The sequence below is a fragment of the Vipera ursinii genome (genome assembly GCF_947247035.1).
Source record: "Vipera ursinii genome assembly, chromosome: 7".
Classification (NCBI taxonomy): Eukaryota; Metazoa; Chordata; class Lepidosauria; order Squamata; family Viperidae; genus Vipera; species Vipera ursinii.
In genome coordinates this window covers 75,073,670-75,085,733 of record NC_139521.1, presented here as the reverse complement: position 1 = coordinate 75,085,733, position 12,064 = coordinate 75,073,670, and the positions used below count along the sequence as shown (strand labels likewise).

Here is a 12,064-nt window from a genome sequence, read left to right as displayed (position 1 = left end):
GTTGCCGTGTCCTGGGATCACGGGATCACTTTCAAAGTCTTTTAAGAGCCTTGGTGGAGCAGTGGGCTAATGCCTCCTTAAGTAACACCAGCTGGCTGCCATTAGTGCAGGTTCGAGTCCCACCAGGCTCAAGGTTGACTCAGCCTTCCATCCTTCCCAGGTAGGTCAAATGAGGACCCAGATTGTTGGGGGAAATAAGCTGACTTTGTAATAATGCCGCTTGGGGTGTGTGTGAAAGCCCTAACAAGCAGGCATATACATAGAATGAAGGCTACTGCTAAGCTTGTAAGCCGCCCTGAGTCTTCAGAGAAGGGCGGGATATAAATGGAATTAAAATAAAATAAAATAAATAAAATAAAGTCAGTGGGGAAGACAGATTCCCTCAACAACCTCGTTAGCGACGGCAGTGCTTCCACTTTGCGACTGTGGCAAGGGCGGTCGTGAAAGGGGGCAAAAGCCCCTCAGCAAATGTCCCACTTAACAACGGAGACTCTGATCTCTTGAGTCGAGGATTACCCCCGTTAATGGGTCAATAAGTGGCATCCAGGCACTTAAACGTCTCCCTTAAAAATACAAAAATAACCTCCAGGCGAATCTGAACGCGTGCTTTTGGACCCGGAGTTTGACCCAGGAAGTGCCTACTACACACAACCAACCGGTATAGGGGGTGGGGGGGAAAGAAATTGGAAGGATTGTCTCATAAAGATGAGCTTGGGGTGCGTTGCAATCCCAGGCACCAACTGCTGTGACTTCGGGATGGCCAGCAAAGTTTGGGAGGAACACGGGCACGCAAGAGAAACGGGCAGCTGGAGAAGACAAACTGGCCAAAGGATGGAGGCTGTGAGAAGGGGGGCTTTCTCCAGCCTGGGAAGCGTGAGTTTGTGTCGACTCTCTACCGGCCAGAGTGTCAACCGACAAGAGTCTTCCCTGTCTTTTTACTTCCTTCCTTTCTTCCTTCCTCCTTCCCTCCCTTCCTTTCTCCCTTCCCTTCCTTTCGCTTCCCTCCCTCCCTTACTTTTTTTCTTTCTCCTTCCTTCCTTCCCTGTCTTTTTACTTCCTTCCTTTGTTCCTTCCTCCTTCCCTCCCTTCCCTTCGCTTCCCTCCCTCCTACTCTTTTTCTTTCTCCTTCCTTCCTTCCTTCCGTTTTTACTTCCTTCCTTTGTTCCTTCCTCCTTCCCTCCTTTCCCTTCCCTCCCTTCCTTACTCTTTTTCTTTCCCCTTCCTTCCTTCCTTCCGTTTTTACTTCCTTCCTTTGTTCCTTCCTCCTTCCCTCCTTTCCCTTCCCTCCCTTCCTTACTCTTTTTCTTTCCCCTTCCTTCCTTCCTTCCGTTTTTACTTCCTTCCTTTGTTCCTTCCTCCTTCCCTCCTTTCCCTTCCCTCCCTTCCTTACTCTTTTTCTTTCCCCTTCCTTCCTTCCCTTTTTACTTCCTTCCTTTGTTCCTTCCTCCTTCCCTCCCTCCCTTTCCTTCCCTCCCTCCCTTACTTTTTCTCCTTCCTTCCTTCTTTTACTTCCTTCCTTTGTTCCTTCCTCCTTCCCTCCTTTCCCTTCCCTCCCTTCCTTACTCTTTTTCTTTCTCCTTCCTTCCTTCCCTTTTTACTTCCTTCCTTTGTTCCTTCCTCGTTCCCTCCCTCCCTTTCTCCCTTCCCTTCACTTCCTTTCACTTCCCTCCCTCCCTCTTTTTCTTTCTCCTTCCTTCCTTCCTTCCTTCCTTCTTCTCCTCTTTCCCCTATCCCTCCCGTCTATCCTTCCTTCCTTTTTTCCTTCCTTTTTCCTTCCTTCCATCTTTCTTTTGTTCTCCTTCCTTCCTTCCTTCCCTCCATCCCTCCCATCTACCCTTCCTTCCCTCCCTCCCTTTTTTCCTTCCCTTCTTCCCTACTTTTCTTTTTTTTCCTTTTCGTTGATTTCAGCTGACCTTTCCTTATGCCAAATTTAAACGTATCTAATGAACCTACCTGTGATTTATCAGATCTGTTCTAACTCAGTGCAGAGTTGGTTTACATTGCTAGGATAACAAAAATTGCAGAATCAGATTCTGGTGGGGGGTTTTTTTTTGGGGGGGGGGAGTTAACACTGCCCTGTGCATCTCTGTTTCTTTTCTTTTTCTTTTGTTCTGTTTTCAAGGCGTGTTTATTGTGATGCTTTAATTTTAAGGCTGTTTTAAGGCTGTGTTATGTTTTCTCAGAGAGGGTGAAAAGTACAGAAATGCAAATGCAAATCAAAAGCAGCGAAGCACAGAATAATGCCAGCCCGCTCTCCCGATTCTTTCTTGACCTCCCTCGCCCGATATTGTACAAAATGTCCCTGTTCCCATGGCAATGCTTGGTCTCCAACTAGGATAAACCCTCAAGAGCATCCAGAGATGAAAAGGCACCTCCAACAGCTCGTTCCGGGGGACGCCAAGCGGGCAGCTTCTTAAAAATTAATCCGTAAACATGTTGTTGTTGTTCTTAGCTGCGAAGTCGTGTCCGACCCCTCGCGACCCCATGGACCACGTTCCTCCAGGCCTTCCTGTCCTCCACCATCTTCTGGAGTCCATTTAAGCTCACGCCTCCTGCTTCAGGGACTCCATCCAGCCACCTCCTTCTCTGTCGTCCCCTTCTTCTCTTGCCCTCAACCTTTCCCAGCATGAGGCTCTTCTCCAGGGAGTCCTTCCTTCTCATTAGGTGGCCAAAGGATTTGAGTTTCCACTTCAGGATCTGGCCTTCTAAAGAGCAGTCAGGGTGGATCTCCTCTAGGACTGACCGGTTTGATCGCCTTGCAGTCCAAGGAACTCGCAGGAGTCTTCTCCAGCACCACAGTTCAAAGGCCTCCATTCTTTGGCGCTCAGCCTTTCTTATGGTCCAGCTTTCACTGCCATACATTGCAACTGGGAAGACCACAGCCTTGACTATGCGCACTTTTGTTGGCAGGGTGACGTCTCTGCTTTTTAGTGTGCTGTCTAGATTTGCCATGGCTTTCCTCCCCAAGCGTCTTTTAATTTCTTGGCTACAGTCCCCATCTGCAGTGATCTTGGAGCCCAGGAAAATAAAATCTGTCACTACCTCCATTTCTTCCCCATCCGCAAACATCCGCTCCCTTAAATCCCAAAAGGCAACGGTGACCTTCCCGTTCCGCGACAGGAGTTCTGGCTTCCCGCCCGATCTTACCTAAAAGCGGCCAGCAACGGAGCATAGATGGAGTCCCCATCGTAGACGTAGAGGTGGTCCCAGCTGCACTCTGTTGCAAAATGATTAAAACGGAGCCTCAAGACCGTGTTGGGCCTAGAAAGAAGAAGGAAAATCGTGTGTAAAGCTTCCCAAAAGCCTTTCCCCCCCCCCCAAAAGAAACCCCCCCACATCAGCGTAACTTTTCCAATTCGCACAGCGTGTTGCATGCAGGACTCGCAAGGAAATCCAATGTTTGCATTTGATTTACGGCCGATTGTAAAGGTACGTGATTTGGGAACCCGGCTTTGGACTCAGGACCTAAAGCGGTTGGGCTAAATTTACCAGTGGAATAGAGTTTAGCAAAGGAGGTTTGTTCAAGGCTACTCCGAGTGTATTTCCTGCTACTCTCTTGAGTATTTTGCTTCCTGCCCAAGTTTTCCCAACCGCTCACCCGCAGTTTTATTCAACCTCATTAAAGCTTTTTTTTTCCTCCCCGTTTTGCACTTTTTTATTCAGCTTTAGTATAAGATAAAGGACAGTTAAAATAAAGATTAAAAGGGGGAAGTACAGGATTTTTAAAAAAAGGAGAGGAAAAAATTGGCTACAGCCTCTTTCCAACACAGTCCAATACAAATAGGCCTAGGGTCTCAACTTCTTACTTTACATTGAGTTATTACCAGCCATTTCTGTAACTACAGGAATTACTCAGTCCTCACACTAGAGATTCTAAAAGTTAAAAAAAAAAGTTAACTTTTATTTTCTTTTTCAAGCATGAAAACCAAAATCAATTTTTCAGTGGAACCACATAAAAGCTCTCGGTTTAACAACGCCATCCCGACCAAATCCATTCCCTCACCTCCATTGCTGGAAATGCTAGATATTTCCATATATTTGGGGTAGGCAACCTTGGCTCTTTTATGACTCGTGGACTTCAACTCCCAGAATTCCTGAGCCAGCGTGGGGAAAACTTTGGCCCCTACATGGCTGGTGGACTTCAACTCCCAGAATTCCTGAGCCAGCATGGGGAAAACTTTGGCCCCTACATGGCTGGTGGAATTCAACTCCCAGAATTCCTGAACCAGCATGGGGAACTGTGGCCCCCTTTATGACTCGTGGACTTCAACTCCCAGAATTCCTGAGCCAGCATGGGGAAAACATTGGCCCCTTCGTGACTGGTGGAATTCAACTCCCAGAATTCCTGAGCCAGTGTGGGAGAACTATGGGTCCTATATGACTGGTGGACTTCAACTCCCAGAATTCCTGAGCCAGCCTGGCTCAACTTTGAAACCTCTCTATTTCTCCTCAGCATGGCTGGCTAAGGAATTCTGGGAGTTGAAGTCCACGAGTCATCAAAGAGCCAAGGTTGCCTACCCTTGTAGACCATCATCATCGATATTAACAAAAATCATTACAGACAGCCTTTGACTTACGACCACGATTCAGCCCTAAATCACCTGGTCATTAAGCCAATCTGCCTTCCCCAATGACTCCTCAGAAAGTTGCAAAAGATGTTTTGAATGATCCCAGGATATTGCAACCCATCGTACATCCATGCCAGTTGCCAAGCACCCAAAATTGAATCACGTGACCACGGGGACGCCGCAACGGTCGTTAAGTGTGAAAAACAATCCTAAGTCACGGGTGTTTTTTTTTAGTGTCACTGTAAGTTCAAACGGTCATTAAACGAATGGAGATTCTCAATCAATCCAGGTCAGGGTTGTCCCAAAAGTTTCTTTTTTTTTTTCAGGAGGCAACTGGACTTATTTTGCTTTTCTTTGAAGGTGTTTCGCTTCTCATCCCAGAAGCTTCCTCGCCTCTGCCTAGACCAGGGGTGTCAAACTCAATTTCATTGAGGGCCGCATCAGCATTGCGGTTGCCCTCAGGGGGCCGGGTGGGTATGGCCTGGGTGGGTGTGGCCTACTGGGTGGGCGTGGCTAGAGTGCGTATGGCCTACTGGGTGGGCGTGGCCAGCTCTACGTTGTTCGCATCAAGGGTGCCTATGGGGGCCCGGGCAGGAGTGGGACAGATCTGAGGGTCTCTGGCAGAAGGAGGGTCTCTGGGCCAGGGCCAAGGCAGTGAGGGCCATTCCCTCACTGTTTCCAGGATGGCTTCGCGGGCCACATGAAACCACTTCGCGGGCCGCATCCGGCCCCCGGGCCTTGTGTTTGACATGTCTGGCCTAGACGGTGGGAGAGTGGAAGGATTTATACTCCTTGCAGACCGCTGGTCGTTTGCCTCCTTCGAGAGAGTCGTCGAGGCCACTCGGAGGTTTGTCTGTGTCGGAGGGATACAACCTCAGCTATCTCCTGTCTACAACACAGTCCTTTCAGCAGCTCCAAGTAGGCTCCACACCCATTTGCACCACTCAGGTGACCCCGAGGACACAGAATTAACCTCCAAGTAGCCTCGACGACTCTCTAAAAGGAGGCAAATGACCGGCTGTCTGCAAGGAGTATAAATCCTTCTATTCCCCACCATTCGGTCAGAGCAGAAGAAGCTTCTGGGATGAGAAGCAAAACGTCTTCAAAAAAAAACAAGAAGAAGAAGAAAGTCCAGTCGCCTCGTAAAAAAAAAGCATTTTTGGCTAAACGAATGCTTGTTAAGTCAAGGACTCCTTGTCTAGTCTTTCAAGTTCTTTCACCCTCAAAGGTTTAATTTTTGACTTGTCCCGATCTTCCCTCGCCAAGATCTTCCCTCCTTACAAGATTCTTTTGGTGCTTAATTTCACGTTTCTTTGCATCAGAACGCAACTCCAGATTCTCCGGCCCACCTCCGTGTGCGCATGCAAATGGAGTTTCTCAAACGTGGCAAATTTAAGACGGGTGGACCACACCTGGAATCCTGCATCCAGTTTTGGTCACCACGATGTAAAAAAGATGTTGTGACTCTAGAAAGGGTACAGAGAAGAGCAACAAAGATGATTAGGGGGCTGGAGGCTAAAACATAGAATGGAATGGAATAGAAATAGGAATAATAGGAATAGGAATAGGAATAGGAATAGGAATTAGAATAGAATAGAATAGAATAGAATAGAATAGAATAGAATAGAATAGAATAGAATAGAATAGAATAGATATTGAATCTAGAATAGAATAGAATTAATAGAATAGAATAGGTTAGAATAGAATAGAATAGGTTAGATCTCGGAGTCCTAGTGGACGATTCCTTAAAGAGGAGCCAGCCGTGTGCTGCAGCTGCCAAAAAAGCCAACACAGTGCTAGGCTGCATTAACAGAGGGATAGAATCAAGATCACATGAAGTCTTAATACCGCTTTACAAGGCCTTGGTAAGGCCACACTTGGAATACGACATCCAGTTTTGGCCACCACGATGTAAAAAAGATGTTGAGACTTTGGAAAGAGGGCAGAGAAGAGCAACAAAGATGATTGGGGGACTGGAGACTAAAACATACAAGGAACGGTTGCCGGAATTGGGGATGTCCAGTTTAATGAAGAGAAGGACGAAGGGGGACATGATAGCAGTGTTCCAGTATCTCAGGGGCTGCCCCAAAGAAGAGGGAGTCAAGCTATTCTCCAAAGCACCTGAAAGCAGGACAAGAAACAACGGATGGAAACTCACCAAGGAGAGAAGCAACCCAGAACTAAGGAGAAACTTCCTGACAGTTAGAACAACTAACCAGTGGAACTGCTTGCCACCAGATGTGGTGAATGCTCCAACACTGGAAGTTTTTAAGAAGAGACTGGACAACCATTTGTCTGAAATGGTACAGGGTTTCCTGCCAGAGCAGGGGGTTGGACTAGATGACCTCCAAGGTCCCTTCCAACTACTACTACTACTACTTATTATTATTATTATTATTATTATTATTATTATTATTATTATTATTATTATTATTATTATTATTATTATTATTCCCAGAATTCCCATAAAAATAACAAGCTGTGGTGTTACTCACTTTCCTTCGATGAGCCAGGTGCATTTTGTTTTGTATTTGTAATTTCCAGGCCCGTCCGTTACGTATCCCGAAGGTCCGGTAAGCCTGTGAGGGGAAAAAAAAAAACAAAACTAAAGATGTAACACGACTTACGATTTAGGCCGCCCAAAAATGCCCTTAAAATAAAGGGGTCAGGATGAATTAAACCCGCTTCTTACAAACGAATGGCGCAGTTATGCCAGGAATTATACAGGCCCGGCCACTGCAATTCAGAAAAGGAAGGAAGGAAGGAAGGAAGGAAGGAAGGAAGGAAGGAAGGAAGGAAGGAAGGAAGGAAGGAAGGAAGGAAGGAAGGAAGGAAGGAAGGACAGAAGAAGGACAGCAAAAACCAGCAAAAGGCTGAAAGAAAGAAAGAATTGAGGGAGGAGGCAGGGAGAGGAAGGGGCTGTTGTCGCAAACCTGGAATTAAGCCGAACGATTTTGTCCACCTCGCAATTGTAGGATTTTGCTCCTACCAGAAAAGGCAGGGGGTTGGCTTTAAAAGCAAAACGAGGGTTAAGAACAGACCTGGGTACAAACAGCCCTCGGCTTACGACCACGATCCAGGCCAGACTGTAGGTTGCTGAGTGAGAAATGTGTTAACTGGGTTTTGTCCCCTTTTTTTACGACTCTTCTTGGCCTCGTTTCTTAAGCGAGTCTCACTGGGCTTCTTAAACGAAGAACACAATTCAGTGAATTTGACGTTGCCGGGGACTCTGCTCGTCCGAAGGTCGCAAAAAGAGGGATTCTCCGTGACACCCACCCACCCCCCGGGACGCTGCCAACCGTCGTAAATAGGAACCAGGTTGTCAACCATCCGAATCTAACTCACGTGACCGCAGCGGTCGTTAAGTGTGAAAAACGGTCGTCAAGTCACTTTTTTTCAGGGTCGTTACACTATTGAGCGGTCAGTAAACGAACCGTTGTAAGTCGAGGAGCGCCCGCATTTTGTGGCACTTCCAGCCCTTTGGCCATTCCAGGGATTGCCTTTATTTTGAAGGGGAATTCTACTTTCTTTTTTTCTTTTTTTCTCAATTTATCGATTTTTCAAAGCCCTATTTGGCTCGGCCTGCCACAACAGACCCAATTTCCCCCCCACCTTGGGAAAATTAACGGCCCACCTCAATGTGAAGAAATGCCCTTATCCTGCAGGTAGATCCATCATGCAAAACACGAGCTAGGAAAGGGGATCAAGAATCCAGCTGGAAAACTTGGCGACTTTAAGACCTGCGGACTTCAGCTCCCAGAATTCCTCAGCCAGCCCTGCTCTTATGTACTAATTTCAGGCAATGCAGCAATTAATAGGCAAGTCAGTTTCCACTCAAGAGCCGCGAGAGACGAGAGACGGAGACCTTAGTAAACAGACCCCTTTGAAATATGGCGGGGGGGGGGGTAGGGGGGTGACTTCCAAAATCATCCAGGGCATTCCAGGTAGGCCACGACCGAGCCCCAAATTTCCGTCGCTAAGTGAGATGGCTGTTAAGTCAGCTTTGCCCCGCCCTTCCTCCTCCTCCTCCTCCTCCTCCTCCTCCTCCTCCTCCTCCTCCTCCTTATCCTTTCTGCAAACCCCACTGGCTTCCAGCCCTGATGTCGTAACCTAGTTGGGGAATGAAACGCAGCCAAACGACCAAGATTCAAAGATCACCACGGACCGTCGAGGAACCTCGGAGGTCATCTAGTCCAACCACCTGCTCAGACAGGAAACCCTATACCATTTCAGGCAAATGGCTGTCCAGTCTCTTCTTAAAAACTTCCAGTGTTGGAGCATTCACCACTTCTGGAGGCAGGTGGTTCCACTGGTTAACTGTTCTCGCTGTCAGGAAGTTTCTCCTTAGTTCTAGGTTGCTTCTCTCCTTGATGAGTTTCCATCTGTTGCTTCTTGTCCTGCCTTCGGGCGCTTTGGAGAAGAGCTTGACTCCCTCTTCTTTGGGGCAGCCCCTGAGATACTGGAAGACTGCTATCCTGTCCCCCCTCGTCCTTCTCTTCATTAAACTGGACATCCCCAATTCCTGCAACCGTTCCCTATATGTTTTAGCCTCCAGTCCCCTGATCATCTTCGTTGCTCTTCTCTGAACTCTTTCCAGAGTCTCAATATCTTGTTTATATTGCTGCAAAGCAGAATTGGATGCAGTATTATATTATATCATGCTATTCTCTTGTTATCGATTGAACTGCGATGCGCTGCTTTGCATATGGCAGCAATTAGCCATAATTACAGCAATTATTGTAAGAGTAATATTGCTGGAAATCCCTGGATGTGTCACTAGCAAAAAAACGACAACAGACAAACCCTCAGCTTGAAAGAGGTTTTGCCTGCAGGGCCACCCGAGCAAAATTTCTCAACCTTAGCAACTTCAGGATGTGTCCAGACTCCTTAAAATTTGCCAAGGGTGAAAAACATCGCAGACCGCCTAGCGCTCTCGCTTCTCGCAGTGGGAAAGCTTGCGAGGTCTTCATATGGGACTACTAGACTTCGGGGCCTTTGCCATCACCCAAACTGGAAAAAGGAAAGACAAAGAAAGCCATCGGTGGTTGAACCGTGGGCTTACTAAGCAGCACTTAAATGTCCTTAAGTGTCCTTAAGCACTTAACGATGAGGAGTAAAAAAAAAAAAAAAGGAAGACAAGAAGAAAGAGCCCAGTGTTGGAGCGTTCACAACTTCTGGAGGCAACTGTTGTTCCAACGATTAATTAACTGTTCTACGTCAGAGCATGCAGAGTCTTATTGCGCTGAGATAACCCAGGAGTAGACACGGTAAACGGTGGCTTGTATTTAAATGGTGGTTTATCTTACACTATCTACAACGTCATACACCAGGAACAATGTACATACACGTGCTAATACAGCAGGATCTCAACATGCCACAGTTACAGCAGGAAACGGAAGAAGAAAAAACACATCAGCAGAGCCTTCCCTTTCTGCAAAGGCTCTTAAAGGGACACAGACCCTGCTGAGTCATTCCCACCATTACATTACATCTTACATTACATAAGCCGGTTAGCTGTTAAATCAATACCGCGACAGAAAGTTTACACCTGGCTAACGCAGGGATGGAAGAAAATTGCAGGCAGTCCTCAACTTACGACCACAACTGAGACCAACATTTCTTTTTGTCCCCCCCCCTTTCCTTGCCACAGTTGTTAAGTGAATCTCTGCGGTTGTTAAGGGAGTAAAGCGGTTGTTAAATGAATCGGGCTTTGCCACTGCCGTCGCTTGTCAGAAGGTCGCAAAAGGGGATCACGAGACCACGGGACACTGCGACCGTCGTAAATATGAGTCGGTTGCCAAGCACCTGAATTTTGATCGCCTGACTCCGGGGATGCTGCAACGCTCATCATCAGTGTGAAAAAAACGGCCGTACGTCACTAGTTACACTGCCGCTGCAACTTCAGTCACTAAATGAATGGTTTAAGTAGAGGGCCACCTGCATCATATTGTTTAGCTTTGATTTACAGCCCGAAATATACCTGATGGGATGCAGTAACCATGGTCTACATCTGCCCCCCCCCCGCTCCAAACCACGATTTCGTAATTCTTTGCAAGCTTACAGAGCTGAAGGAAGCCCATTCATCTGATACCCCATTTTGTGCACGACATATCATTATCCCACCAAAGGATAAAATTCAGATTCTGGACTGGCCTGCACCGCTTCGGAATTTTGTAACGTTAATTTAGAAAAACGAAGTTCTTTTCGCCGAAACCGAGGAAGCTAAAATATTCAAGAGCCTTAAAAAAAAAAAATCTAAACAGGTTCTGTGAACAGAGCCTCCGTTGCTAAACAGGGCGGCTGTAAAAAGCGAGTCACGCCTGATTTGGCATTTTTCCCCCCCCACAGTTAGTTGTTAAGCAAAAAGCCTCTGTGGCTGCTAAGCGGATCGCGGTCGGTAAGCGAGTCCAGCGTCTCCCGGCTGACTTTGCCTCTCAGAAAGCCGGTCTGGGAAGGTCGCAAAATGGAGATCGCGTGATGCAAACTGTTTTAAGTACGCGCCAGTTGCCAAGCATTTTAATCACGCGCCCCGGGGGGGGGGCGCTACGATAGTTGTAAGTCATTAAGTCGCTTTTTTCCAGCACTGTTGAAACTCAGGAGGGATGTTAAAACGGACACCTGTCAAGTCGAGGGCCAGTTGTGCCAAATAAATAAATACAGGTAAAATAAAATGCACGGGACTGAATACGGACCCGGGGGCTTTCGCTCCGTCTGGCTTCATCCGACGCCCGGCTTTTGGAAAACAGTCCACGTCTTCGAATTAAAATGCGCTAAGAGCCCTTGAGGATCCATTCAGCCGGTGCCCTGCCGGTAATTGATAGCAAACAAACAGACTTTGAAAGCTCAAACAAACCTTGTCTGGACAAGAAAAGACACTGGGCGATGTGCCGCCCTCGCCGGCAATGTTACACGGAAATCATTAGACCTGCTTTACGTCCCAGAAGCAACGATTGTTGCTTACACAGAGGAGAAATTACTACACCACGGAAGAGCCTTCAGCCCGGAAGGAGACAAGCTGGCGCTGCGGCGTTCAGCACCAAAAAGCAATATTTCACACCTCTCCAGACAAGAAAGGACAAACGGGCCCTGGTAAGCTAATTCAGATTGAGTAAATTTCATCCGACGGCACACCAGGTTTTGCCGCTCGCGGCGGCGGCCCCAGGCCTGATTCTTCCTCCCAGCTAGGGTTGGCCATTGTGTCCTCATCTGCCGGTCCGATGGCTCTCGAGGGTGTTGAGATTGGTGGAGGTTGGGCTAAGGCGAGCTGAGAATTGTACTTTTTTTTATTTTTTAACAAACGGGTGATCGGAATCAGCCCTTCAAGGGAGCTAACCTCCCGAGCTGCTCATCGGCCAAGAGAAAGGAAGGGTCCGGCAGTCTTTTCTTGGAGAAATTATCTTCTCGGGGGTCCTTGAGGCTGAGCTTGGGGGTTTTCTGTTAGACGTTTCGTCAGCCAACTGGGTGACATCATCAGTGCAAGAAGGGAGTGGGGTTGG

At 47.5% G+C, this 12,064-nt stretch overlaps 1 protein-coding gene across 1 annotated transcript in view; it reads right to left on the bottom strand.

The window, feature by feature from the left end:
* ATRN (attractin) overlaps positions 1-12,064 on the bottom strand; it is a gene marked incomplete at both ends in the record, with an annotated part of 98,554 nt that overhangs the window by 81,350 nt on the left and 5,140 nt on the right. Inside the window, 2 exons of the mRNA XM_083367078.1 lie at positions 3,148-3,261; positions 7,064-7,173. Coding sequence (XP_083223204.1) covers positions 3,148-3,261; positions 7,064-7,173 — 224 coding nt within the window. The remainder of the gene's footprint in view (positions 1-3,147; positions 3,262-7,063; positions 7,174-12,064) is intronic.